This window comes from Hakea prostrata, chromosome 7 (genome assembly GCF_041222555.1).
Source record: "Hakea prostrata isolate BN-2017 chromosome 7, UWA_Hpros_2, whole genome shotgun sequence".
NCBI classification, from domain to species: domain Eukaryota; kingdom Viridiplantae; phylum Streptophyta; class Magnoliopsida; order Proteales; family Proteaceae; genus Hakea; species Hakea prostrata.
Genome location: NC_142606.1, coordinates 50,072,263 through 50,086,150, shown reverse-complemented (window position 1 = coordinate 50,086,150; position 13,888 = coordinate 50,072,263). Strand labels below are relative to the sequence as shown.

Sequence of the window (13,888 nt, the reverse complement as noted above, 5' to 3'; positions counted from 1 at the left end):
CCACCCTGTGATTTGCGATCCATGGGACATCCAGCCCAATCGGCATCCGAGTATGCCTCAAGAACAAAAGTTGTGGACGGTGTGAGATGTAAACAAAGAAGAATAGTACCCTTTAAATAACACAACAAGCGTTTTAAAGCAGTCCAATGGGCCTCAGTGGGTTGAGCCATGAATTGACACAACTTATTTACAGAATAAGAGAGGTCGGGCCTAGTAAGTGTCACATACTGAAGTGTCCCAACAAGACTTCTATAAAGAGCTGGATCAGGAAAATGTGGCCCATCAAAAGACAAATGAGTAGAGGGGGCCATAGGAGTTGCAATGGGTTTGGCGGTAGACAAATCAGCTCGAGCCAATAAATCACTAATGTAACGCTGTTGGGAAAGAAGAAGACCATCACCCATTGGAATAAGCTCAACACCAAGGAAAAATCGAGCATGACCTAAGTCTTTGAGGGCAAATTCCAAGGATAAAGTAGACAGTAGCGTGTTGATATCCAAAGATGAAGGACCAATGATGAGGATGTCATCAACATAGACAAGAAGAAACAACGGTCCACTTGAGCGATGGCAATAAAATAAGGACAAATCTGTGTTGGAGCCCATAAAACCGAGATGAATGAGGCATGTACTAAGGCGTTGAAACCAAGCACTAGGTGCCTGTTTCAATCCATATAAAGAACGTTGAAGCTTGCACAAAAATCAGGGCGCTGAGAATCAGTTTAGCTAGGAGGTTGATGCATATAAACATCCTCTGAAAGATGGCCATGCAAAAACGCATTATTGACATCAAGTTGGCGAATGAACCATTGCCTATAAACCACAAGGGAAAGCAAAATGCGAATAGTGGTAGGCTTGACAACCGGACTAAAGGTCTCATCATAATCAAGACCATATTCTTGAGTATAGCCTTTTGCAACAAGACGAGCCTTATAACGTTCAATAGTGCCATCGGAACGACGCTTAATACGATAAAGCCATTTACAACCAATAATATGATGATCAGGTGGAGGAGATGTAAGAACCCATGTTTGTTTAGTCAATAAAGCATTAAACTCGGCTCCATAGCTTGACGCCACTCATGATGTTTGGAGGCCTGGGAAAAACATGTAGGTTCACTCTCTAGAGGGCCAATAGAGAGTAAGGCAATTGGTAAGGGATACCGAGTAGCAAGAAGACTCTTAGGGACCCTTGGGATCCGAGTCCCATCTTGAGACCGTGTTGTCATGGAATGAATACGAGATGGTCCAATAACAGATGAATTATGTTTATCCATAGACAAGTCATTAGTAGTACCCAAAACAGATGTAGAAGGCTCATTATCAATTAAACAAACTGAAGTAGGCCCATTAGCCGGTACAAGTAAATTTGATGATGATGGGGGCTGTAACTCTGATGAGAGCCCGTTAGTAAGCAAATCTGTGGTGATAAGCCCATTTTTCATTAAAACGGTTGAAGGAGGCCCATTATCCATTATAGTGGTTGTATTAGGCCCATTATCCATTAAAGCTGTTGTATTAGGCCCATCATCCATTAAAACTGTTGGAGACCCATTAGCAGCCAAGAAATCAGAAGTTTTATCAACCAAAATATTAGAGAGCCTATTATCAGGCAAACAGGGTGCAGAAACATCATGTGACACCAAACGATCAGTAGTAGGTGAAGAACCTTCATAAACCAGAGCAGAAGAGAGAGCTGGACCAGCAGATGCATTAGAATCAAGAGCTGAAACAGCAGGTGCATTAGGTTCAAGAGCTGGACCAGCAGGGTGCTATAGGTGTTGTATCAAATGAAGCTGAAACACCAGCTATACTAGAACCATTAGTAGATCTCTCTAATAAAGGATTAGAGCCAAGGATTCCAAAACTCAAAGGGCAAGGAGCAAGAGATAGAGAAGAAGACAAGGAGGATGTAATGAACATAGAAGAAGAAGAAGAAATAGAAGGAGAAGAAGAAGAAGAGCAAAAGGAAATAAGTGTTCATCAAAAACAACATGACGGGAAATAATGGTCTTACCAGTGGTAGGATTATAACATTTGTACCCATGATGAGAAACACTATACCCAATAAAAACACAAGGAACAGAACGAAAATCAAGTTTATGACGATTGAAAGGTTGCATGTTAGGAAAACAACAACAACCAAAGACACGAAGGAACAAATAATCAGGATACTTGGCAAAAAGTTTATGATAAGGAGTATCAAAAGCAAGAGCAGCAGTAGGTAGTCTGTTTAAAAGAAAAACAGCAGCCCCAAAAGCATCACACAAAAAAGACATGGGCAGTCCAGAATGAGCTAACATTGCTAAACCCATTTCAGCTATTTGCCGATGTTTTCGTTCAACTCGGCCATTTTGTTTAGAAGTATAAGGACAAGTAACACGATGGGATATCCCACAAGATTGAAGGTATGATTTAAAACCCTGAAATTCTCCACCCAATCAGACTGAAAAGATTTAATGGTAGTAGAGAACTGATTTTCAACAAACTGTTTGAAAATTTTAAAAACATGAAGAGCATCAGACTTGTGTGTAATAGTATACATCCATGTGAAACGAGTATAGTCATCAACAAAAGCAATGTAATACCGAGAACCGAATGAGTAACTACAAGTATTAAAAGAAGAAAAGATTAATTGAAGTGAGCTGGAATGCCTAGTGACAAGTATTAAAAGAAAGGGCCGACAAGAAGAACAAACAGTACCAGGAACAGTTCCATTAATAGTGTTTACAGTAGGAAGATTAAAAGAGGAAATCAACCGACGAACTGTCTTAAAACTAGCATGTCCAAAACGTAAATGCCATATGTCAGGAGATACCCGAACAGCAGTAAGAGCAGTAGGAGACCGAAAAACAGTAGGCAAAATGTAAACACCATTCTCAAAAGGACCTGTGAGGAGGAGGCGACCCGAGGATTGCTCCTTAATATGAAAACAGGTTGGATGAAATTCAAAAAATACTTTGTTATCAGTAGCAAATTGATGAACAGAAAGCAATTGATGAGAAGAAGAAGGAACATGAAGGATATTACGAAGAAGAAAATTGGAATTGCCAATTTGAAGAGTAGAATAACCTGAATGCTGAATAGGCATACCAGAGCCATCACCAATGCGAACATAGTCAGGACCATGATAGGAAGAAGAAGAACTGATGACTCCAAGTTCAGGGGAAATGTGATGGGAAGCCCCAGAGTCTGGAATCCATGATGTGAGACCACTAGAAGATGAAGCACCAGCAAAATTCGCTTGAGGCATAACAACATGAGCTTGAGTACCAGCATATTGAACAGGAGTACTAGAACTAGGTTGCAAATTAGAGCCAGCAGAGGTTCTGTGATAACAAAACCGAGCAAGATGACCAGGACCATCACAAATGTGACAATAATAGGATCGATCTGAACCACGAGCACCACCACCACGGCCAGAAAATCTGCCGCCACGACCACCAGATGGGAAAGAATTATATCTGCCACCATGACCAGGGCGAGAGGAGTGAACATTCAAGGATCGAACCGAAGGCACAGAAGAAGATGGAGATCCAAGAGAAGTCATAGCAAGTTGAGCCGAAACATTGGTGATATCTTGAAGAGCAGATTGCAAACGAATCTCTTCACAAAGCAACAAACCATGTAGATCAGCAAGTTTGATGGAAGTCTCCCGTGTAGTTACAGACGTGACAAAAACTTGGTACTCAGTACCGAGAACACCAAGAATATAGAGAACAATATCAGACTCAGAAACGGGCTGAGATGCAAGAGCCAGAGCATCAGCGATACACTTCACACGAAGCAAATAATCAGCAATTGAATCAGCTCCTTTCTTGACAGTCAGTAACTGCATTCACAGTTGCATCACATGAGCCTGAGAAGGAGATGCAAACGCTGCAGCCAAAGCAGACCAAACAGCAAAAGATGTCGACATTCCGACGACCTGAGCATGAACAGATTCAGTAAGAGAGGACAAATTCCAAGATAACAACACCTGATCTTGACGCTGCCAAGCAAAGAACGCTGGATTTGACTCAGGAGATGCAGAAGAAGAGTCAAGAAAGGGTGGAGGACAAGATTGTGTGCCATCAACAAACCCTAGCAAACCAGAGGCACGTAACAGAGGCTGAAATTGTGAACGCCAAATCAAATAGTTGGAAGGAGTAAGCTTCACACTGAGATAATGATGCACATTTGAGAAAGAAAGCGAAGGAACTGTTTCAGAGAAGGAGATTGCAGAGACAGAAGATGTATCCAATGCCATGAAAGCAAAGAAAGAAAACAGCGGAAGTTCAAGAATTTGGGAATTTTCCAAGAAACAGTTTCCAAAAGCTAACACACAAAAGACAAGAAAAATGGAAAGAGAAAATCCGTAGGATCAGCCAGCGCATGATACCATGTTAAGGAAATCATAACCAATTGAATGAATTCCTTGAATTGTATACTGTTGTGGTTACATATGTAGAAGTAAATACAAGGAAAGGACAAGGGACATAGTAACAAAAGGAATATTTACATATTACTCCCTAACACTTTGTGCCCTAACCAAACCCTAAGATAAGCTCCACATTAGCCTAAAGCTGGTTCTGTCTATCAATCTTGGTTGCTTGCCCACACAGTTGTAAGGTAAGGCTATATCAGAACACTCTGCATAGTCTATGTACAAGCCAAAATGAAATGATGTTGGAGAAATCATGTGAACATGTCACAGCCCCTTACATTGTGTTGGTGAGAGTAGAAGACCCTTGGTTGGACGATGTGAGTATCCAAGCTTTGACAAGAAGAGGATCAGCTGCTACAAGATATGAAGATCTCATTTTACTTAGTTGTCAAATGCATTGATTTCTTTTTTAGCTGCTTTTGCATACTGCTGGTATAATGCCTACTGTTAGTCTCTATTTTCCATTAGTTTCTTTTGGCATTAGTTGCTATGTTTAATAGTTACTGTTTTCTTATTTCTAGTTTTTAATCTAGTCTACTTAAGTGGGCAGCCTTCTAGTAAGAGTTGGGCAGTGAATTAATTGATGGAGCTTTGAAGCATGCGTGCAGTCAGTTGTTGGAGATCCTCCTTGTTTCAACAACTGGAAAAGCCTTGTGTGAACAACTCCAATAGCCCTCTGGAGGCTTGAGTCAATCAACCATTATCACTTGAAAAAGCATGACCGATATGACCAGTCATACAGAATGACCGATATGCTTTGCATCAAAATTCTGATGGAGGTCAACAAGTGGGATCCTGTCAATGCTAAATAGCTTTATATTCACAATTTGGATCGTCCAATCGAGATTAGATCATTCGCTATTTTATTATAATATGCTTTATGCATATTAATAGAGTTCAAATTCCAAATAATCATAACCTCTTCAGTACCAAACAATGAATTAGGGAATTTGTGGTTAAATTCCTCTGATAATGATGCTTAAATACAAAGATTCAAGTGGTTTCTAGATCTCAATTTTTTGAATTTAGAATCGAAAATTATAATCCAAGTTTCTATACACTGCCTTAAGGATGTTTCTGTAGTCTGAAATGCATGTGTTGCAGTATGAAAAAAAATGGTGGATAAATTGGTCAGTATCAGAAAGTCAAGTGTGTGTGCTTGTAATGTTTTCCTCTTTAGTGTCATTAATTTTTTCTCCTTATGATTAAAATTCTATATGATTCTTGAGCTTGTTCCTTAATTATGGCTGTCGTTTAAAAATAAAGAAAATGAAACAGTGTGTGAGAAGATTCATTTATGCCGTCAAGTTCATTTGTAGTCAGTATTCTGTTTTATTAGTTACAAATTAGAATTATTTTTTGGAGCTTGTTCCTTAACTGTGTTTTTATTTACTCTGGTCAACTATTCTTTTTTAGTTGAGAGACAGCTTGTTGAAGAAGTGAGGAAGAATGACACATTGATCATAGTTGGTGAAACTGGTAGCGGAAAAACTACACGTAAGTACTCCTGTCCTATGTATACATTAATTGAAAGTTCTCTTCATGGTGGGTGAAAGGAATGCACCGCTGAGATCTCATAATTATTAATTACTCCTGTGTTGCCACAATGCCCTTGGCAATGCCCCGAGAGTCCTATTTGACCACTTCTAGTGGTGGATATAGAGATTGATGAGGAAAGTTAAATGTATTATGCCTCTTTTGTATTCATATCTGAATCTGTTGAGTGTTATGAATGTAGGTGTGTGATGCTATATTTGCATGAGTACATTTTTTTAGTGGATGATTTCATACAATAATTATGTTGGAAGAAGGCAGCTAGTAAAGGGAGTATAGTCATACTTCTAGTACTCCATTTTAAAGAGTTCAGAGATGATGTCTTCCTTGTATGTAAGTTCACAGTCTACGAGGGGCAATCTGGGGGAAATAAATATATTTCATAGGATTGGACTTTTCCTATTAAAAAATAGTAGTTCTCACTAACAGGAAAATACAGGTCTGGCATACTAAGTTTGTTTTCAGGAACATGATCTTTCAACCACATGCAAAACCAACATTTGTTCTAGTTATTGTTTTAAATCCTGAACACAAGTTATATATATTCAAACTTTCCCCTGTTATACTTCCAACAAGCCAAGGAATAACAGGAGATTACGGCGGGTATGGTGCTCACCTCCATGAGGTTTCAAACAACATAAACACAGAAAGCTACTGGGCTTGAGAAATGATGTTTGCACGTTGAGTAGTGTAAAGGGCTTGGGTCTGGGACATGGAGATATGAAGAGAAAGACGATGACGGTCGGGTTAGCCCATTTCACCTTCTTGGTGCTACGATTAGGATGATCGGTTTTTTCCAAGTCCCTCTTTATTCTCTACAGGGGTTTCCTAAGTCAGAGTGAATCAATAATCTAGAGCTCTTACTCACTCCAGTTTTGGGTCATGGTTCTTTTAGTCATGTGATTGAATTTTTAACCCAAGACCTATGGATCTGTCATGACCTTTTCATCACCTTAACATTTTGAGATATTAATTCTAAATCTTCCTCTTAGGCTATACGTTCCTCAAAATTTAGCCTTTATTTCATAAGCTAGGCCATGACTCTTTTCAATCTCATACAACTATACCTTGCCTAAGTCTTAGAACTTTGTCTGTTTGCTTTTGTTGTAATGTGAGCTTTAGAGCTCTTTGGTTATATATTTATAGTTCTGTATAGTTGTAAGTATATACTTGCAATTCCTCTTATTTCTCTTATTATAAGTAGAACATGTCTGCTTTCTAGAGTAACAAGTGAAAAGTCATCTTTTCCCTAAGGCTCTCTTCATGTTTTTAAGTGGGAACAAAGGTTTGAAATCTCGGCTTCGAGGCTGGTTGATGGTACCAATGTCACATCCCCCTAGCTGGTACCCTACTTGAATACTCGGAGGTGTGATCCACAACCCCGAAGATCAAGTCTCAGACAATCATCCAACCATTCCGCACAATAGTACAATCATGAGCGAGGATCAATCAGTGTATTAATGTAATTAAAGAGTTAAATCAAAAGTAAGGATCTTAAAACAAATATCACAGTGCGGAAGTGATGTTAAATAATCAGAGTAATTTAGAGTGGAGAAGTAAACCTAAAGTATACAACTAAGAAGAATAAGGAAAGATCAAATTTAATTTTTGTCTCTAGAGGTCCGCTTTCTTCCAATTTTGCCTTCTTCTCCGATGGCTTGTACTCTTGTAACTTGGGATTGGTTTCCAACTCATAATCCCACCGGCGTGCAAGGCGTCTTCTATCATTGTTGATCGGAGTCGTAATAGTGCTCCATATTGGACTATGGACCGTCCCACGAGCTACCGTCAACTCCCATTGCTTCCTCATATGTCCATTCTTTTTCTTCTTCTCTACCCCACTCACACCTGACGATATGAATAGCGAAGCAAAACCCACACCCGTACGAGTGAAACATCAGATCGAGATGAGACAAAGAAAGGGTCTAAAAGAGCTATGGTTAGTTCCATAACTGTTGATCGAAAGCTTTGTTTTTCTACCGAGATCGAAAACAAATATTATTAGAGCGATTTCCCTGCCCAGATATTGATTGAGGAGCTGTACTCTACCCATATTAATTCCTATGGAAGTTGCAAGCTGAGATTGAATGATGAAATAAAGATCTTTCAAACTATTGATGTACCGACCCAGGGAATTCTCGGAGGGGATTCTCTCTCGTTGAGAGGAAGGCATTCGAGCTTGAGTCAATTTCGAATTGGATGAGTCGAAATGACGCGACGAAGCATTCCTTTGGACCATCTTCCTTCTCGACTGTGAGCGATCACGAAAAAATTGTTACTTACGATGAATCTTCTTTTATAGCTAGTGGAATCAGGGGAAGAATTGGCTTTTTTTTTTTTTATGATTAATTGGGGATCCTCTTCAACTCAATGCTTCTCAGGAGCTGTATAAACACGATTGAGAGGCTGTATGAACAAAAAGAACATTCCATGACCGGAGCTTAAAGAAGTCGTTTTTTCTTTGTCTCTGGGGCATGCCTTAAGGTATCTATCTAGTGCTCACCTAAACCAATCAACGTATGTAGCGCCGGGGGAATCCTAATACCAAACCCTTGGCGCATTTGAGTTTCGAAAGCGATCCATTAACCCATAGGAATGGAACAAAGATGGCAATGGTGGGACACTGGAAGTCTCTCTTGTACTTGTGTGCGAACATCCCCCAATGGTAGTAGGGAAGATTCTATCTTGTTTGTACATGTACGGATGAGCAAAACAAAATATAAGGGAAGAATCTCTTAACAGGAGCTCAAGATCTCTTCATCACCTGCAAAATCATCTAAAACAAACATTGTCCCCGAAGGGTGAGCTTAAAAGAACTCAGCGAGTAGTTCACATACAAATAACAATTACAATCCAATTCAAGAATTATGATATGAGAGAAGTATGTAAGAATGCAACTATACTTTAACAGATGTTAGTCTCAATGGCGGACGCATATTAAGATGGAACACCAGCCTCCTCAAGGAAGTTATTGTCACTCTGATCTCTCACGTGTTGGCTACCGGTCTTGAGATCCCGGGTAAGGGGCATGGTTGTCAAAGCGGCAAGGCGACCAAAGCGGCAATAAGGCGACCAAAGCGGCTGGGTCAAAATGTTTCAATATAACTACTTTTCAATACAACTACTTTTTATAATAAGCTAAACAAATATTCAAAATAGTCACATTCATCCCAAACAAAAACATTTCAAGAATCATAATTATGTAAAATAATTGGAAAAAAGAATACAAACATAAGTTCATCTCATTAAACCATGGTTGTCAAAATGTTTGCCTTGGCATTTACTGATTCATTGATTATTGATGTTGAGTATGGCTTATGCTTCATATTTTGTTGCCGGCGGGGGTGTGGGGGCAGCGTCCCCGGAGCAAAAAATATGTTCTGTCACTTTGGGCCTTGGAGTTCATTTGCAGATTGGTTGTCAATTAAGAGTTAAAAAAAAAGCGGTTAAAAAACCGCTTTGTTGCCTAGGTGGCTGCTTAGGCGCGCCTAGGTGGACACTTTGACAACTATGGTAAGGGGTCAAGGCATCCCTCTCAGACTATCACCATGGCTGGGGTTTAGGTCACCTCTTTCTCACCACTCCATTGATATGACTACTGGTGCGTGTTAGGGTTATACCTAGCCCAGTGCAAGTCATCTATTGAGTCACATCAGCCTAGGGTCAAATACTTCCCCTCATGCCTCTCACAATTGGTTCGGTATCCTTTCCCCTTAGAGTTATCGTATCCTATGGCACCAACCAGCTCGGACTTTGGACTCTTAACCCTATTGGTCATCCACATATAATAGACGGAAAGCTCTCATGTCCTCTAATGGGTTGTCTACCGGTTTTGAGGCCCATGAACTCAAGTCTATTATGATGCGATCCTGCTAATTAATGGCCCCCACAATGTGAATTTTGTTCTCTAACGGGTTGGCTACTGGTCTTGAGCGCCCAAATTCCACATTGGTGCCATGGGTCACTCGGCATCAATACACAAATATGCCGGGGTTTCTAACCAAACACATCTAAACTTCCTAGTCATGACATCCAGTGATCATGAAAAGAGCCAATAGGCATCATAAGATTGTGTCCCATACCACCTCCACTGATGTCTCAAGACAGAAACACCCAAATGGCATTCCCCAATTCAAAACCACAACCTAACATTCGCATTACCAATATGATTCCAATCACATTATCATATCACAATTCATTCCAAATTCAAAACAGTCACATATGGATCATATATGAATAACATTCATACTAAACTATATTTTGAAATTATAGTCATAGTAATCATTTTTAAATCCTAAAACAACAATATAGCATATCATTCAAGTCCTATTACAAACAAGAATGTAATTAGGGTTATGTGTAAGTGAACGTCCTCACATTGTTATCGATTTGCAACATTTGTAGAAAAGGTCAAAGAATGAGTTCAAACTTGTCAAAGAGTCCTAACAACATGATGATTCAAAGTTAGAAACAACCTTAGAGGTTTAGAGTTGAAAAGAGAACAAAATCCAGCCACCAATTTGCCAACACCAAGCTTGGTCACCTGGGGTTGCCAAGGCAGGCGACCAAGGCTTCTGTGTACAGACAGAAAGTGCCTAGATTGATAGAAAACTTCTCGTTTGGGTTCCAAACAACTCCAAAATTAACTAGAAAATTCTGAAATCATGGTAGTACATTATCTAGCATGGTTTAAGAATCAATCATAGCAAAAGGAATGAAAACCTAACGAATCCTATATTATGTTTTAACCGAAATTAGGGTGTCAATTTATTGCCCGAACCCTTAAAACCAAACCACATTGGCTTGTTATAGCCCGAACCGGCTCGAACCGAATCTTAATGGGCCGTAATTGGGCTGAGGGTGGTGGAGCCCGCACTAACCCGAAACCGAACCACAACCCGTTATAACCCGTTTTGTAATTTTACATTAAATAATATTTGAATTGTTATATTACCATTAGATAATTGGCATAGACAATTAAAAAAATTAAGCATGAATTCAAAGATTAAATAGTTATTTTACTACTTAATATCTAGGTTCTTGATTTCTATAGAATGGGTGGGTTTTTTTTAATGGAAATTGACCAATAGCAACTTTGCTTTTCATATAATTTTTGTTTTTGTTGTAGGATGTTCAATTGTTTCTTCTTGTTCTTTTCTTACACACCATAAACCGTTAGTCAACCCGAGTCTAAACCGTTAACCCAAACCGTTAGTTAGCCCGAACCCAAACTGCACTAAACTGAAACCGACCTGAAACCGGCCCGAAACCGTTATTTTGCTAATGGGCCGTGTTTGGGCTGTGTGTTTTTCAGCCCGAAACCATTAAGAACTGCCTCAAACCGCACCGTTGACACCCCTAACCAAAATCATACCGCAAGATTCACGGAAGAGCTAGAGTGAATGGGGATTCACTCTAGAGTAAAGAGGATCGAAGATAAAGGTCTGAAATCATAATAGATCATGGTCTCATGTGGTTTAGAGATCAAACCAAACAAAAGTTTGCAAACCTAATAGATTCTATACTAGGTTTTCTCCGAAATCTTACTGTGAAATTCACAGAAGAGTTAGTGTGAATGAGGACTCACTTTAGAACAAAAGGGATAGTAGAGATAGGTCATCACATCAAGTATAGAATTTCTTCTAGGTCTATACAATAGGTAGAAACAAGCAAAAGAGAAGAACTAGAATGAATAGAATGAATGCTCACCTTTTGGAAAGCAAAACTATGGACAAAAACCTTGACGTATACTTCCATACCTTCCTTCACCTTGGAGAGGGTTCTTTAGAGAGTCTTTGAAGTTCTCTGACGGCTTTAGAACATAATGGCACGTTTTAAAATGAAAAATAATTACATAGGGCTTCAAAAACCTAATTTTCCCAAAATGCCCTTTTTGCCCAGAAATAGGATGGTTGCTTGAGTTGGTTGCGTGGGGCAACCAAAGTAGACTGCCAATGCAAGGTACTTTTGGTCAAAGAGGGGTTTTGATGCTCCAAAAGCCCTAGGTTCTTCTTGAGTCCTTTTCTAAGTTATAGAAATGTCTTACTTGATTTTCTGGGACATTCTACTTGTGTCATTACTGTACTCTTGATCCATCTATCAAGTCTGTCAACGTTCGAGTTAGTTCTTCTTCCATAATCTGACAGAAATCCCAACTTAGCATCATCTCTACTTCCATTGGTTTAAGGTCAAATCCAATGGTTTCAATTCGGATGGCCCACAGTCGCCTTCTTGTTGCACTCCGGGTTTTTGGACCTACAATATGGATTTTCGGGTTAAGGTTTTGAAGGATTTCATAACCAAAATTTTGGAAATCTCGGTCAGATTTTCCTAGGTTACGACCATGGTTGTTAAGGCAACAAGGGAAGGCTAGGTGATAGAGGGCAACGAAAACTAAGGCGATAAGGCGTTGCCCAGGCGACAAGGTGACACTAGGTTGCCTTGGCCCAAAAATGCGGATGCTTTGATGACATGGTTATGACACCATGTTTTGGGGGGGGGTTTACAAGGTTTTTTTTGTTTGGTTTCTTGCATAGCCTTGAAATCAAGATGTAGTTTTGACACCAAGTTTCACGGGTTTTAGTAAGGTTTTTTGGTCTGATTTCTTGCGTACTACTTATAAAGCATAAAGAACAAAATGACATATGCATTTTGCTAAAAAACTAGTGAAGACTTATCATTCAAGTGTTAGTATACATGAGAGGTTCCACGAAATACAAACATTGTAAAATTGAACAAAATGTATTGTATACATAAAAAATTTGATATAAATTTACAAACACGATAACCAAAAAGAAACTCCTAGGCTTCAGTTCTAAGTTGACTGCTTGGTTGGATCCATCCCTCAAAGATGCGTCTCTAAATAAAGTTTTAGAGTACTTCAAATCTTGCAACTCCACCATATACTCCATAAGGACTATAACCATGGAGCAAGAAGCAAACAAGGTGAAGGAAGAGAAAAGAGTGATGATTTTTTAGTGAAAAAGCGGTTGAAAACGGAAAAATGGCAAAAATAGGGAAAATCCTTGAATGACTGGCAGCACCTGCGAGTTCTATGAAATTTTGCAGATTTTGGCCTGCGATTTGGGACTTCTGAATAGGGTTTCACAGATTTTGGTTGAAACCTTTGACCAAGATGGGTTGAAACCTTGGAAAAAAGCTTCACCCATAGGATTTCGTCTCAGTTTTGGAAACAACTGAGATTTCAGCTGAAATTTCAGTCATTGCAGTCAGAATTTGGACTATGGTGGGAACCACTTGGGATCCTTGCCCTAACCCTAGATATTTGCTGCCCACTGCATTTCTTCTATCTGCTTTGCTCCTTTGGGGCTTTCACTTTCTTATCTTCTTCAGCATCAACCTTATTTCTTTTTTTACTTCTGTAAAAGCCTCCCTTGACCACAACTGGTCTTTCCTCTCTTAGCTTATTGGGCATTCATATCTACTTTAAGTAATGATTTTTTTTTTGGTGTGAAATAAATTATCATTATAAAACCCAAAATGGGTAAGAAGGAAAGAAGTGCGGGAGTGGGATATACAAGAGAACCCATTGGGAAGGAGGTTGGAGGGGACCAGAAATTGAACTAGGAGAGCTTCAAAATAGAGGGACTAAGACCCCAGTTAACAACATTAAGCCTGCTCCTTGGTGTCAAGGACTGGGGGTAATGGTAACATCATTGTTCGAGAACTTGATCTCAGTGGTCATTTCGGTGGGCTAAAAAATTGAGATCTCGTGAAATTTCAGTGAGTTGGAGGAAAAAAAATTCCACCTATTCTTGTCCCAAGTCGGTGGCCCATCTTGGAGACTTTTAAGGTCTTTTGGGCTGCAAATTTCTAGTTTAGCTTATCTTAGGCCTTCTAAATACAATGGTGGCCTCAGATTGATAGAAAAAGCAATTGTAAATGTAAGT

General features: G+C 39.4%; 1 protein-coding gene across 1 annotated transcript in view; it reads left to right on the top strand.

Moving 5' to 3' along the window:
- LOC149011313 (pre-mRNA-splicing factor ATP-dependent RNA helicase DEAH10-like) overlaps window positions 1-13,888 on the top strand; it is a 44,587-nt gene that overhangs the window by 4,246 nt on the left and 26,453 nt on the right. The window contains exon 3 of the mRNA XM_089161806.1: window positions 5,841-5,921. Coding sequence (XP_089017932.1) covers window positions 5,841-5,921 — 81 coding nt within the window. The remainder of the gene's footprint in view (window positions 1-5,840; window positions 5,922-13,888) is intronic.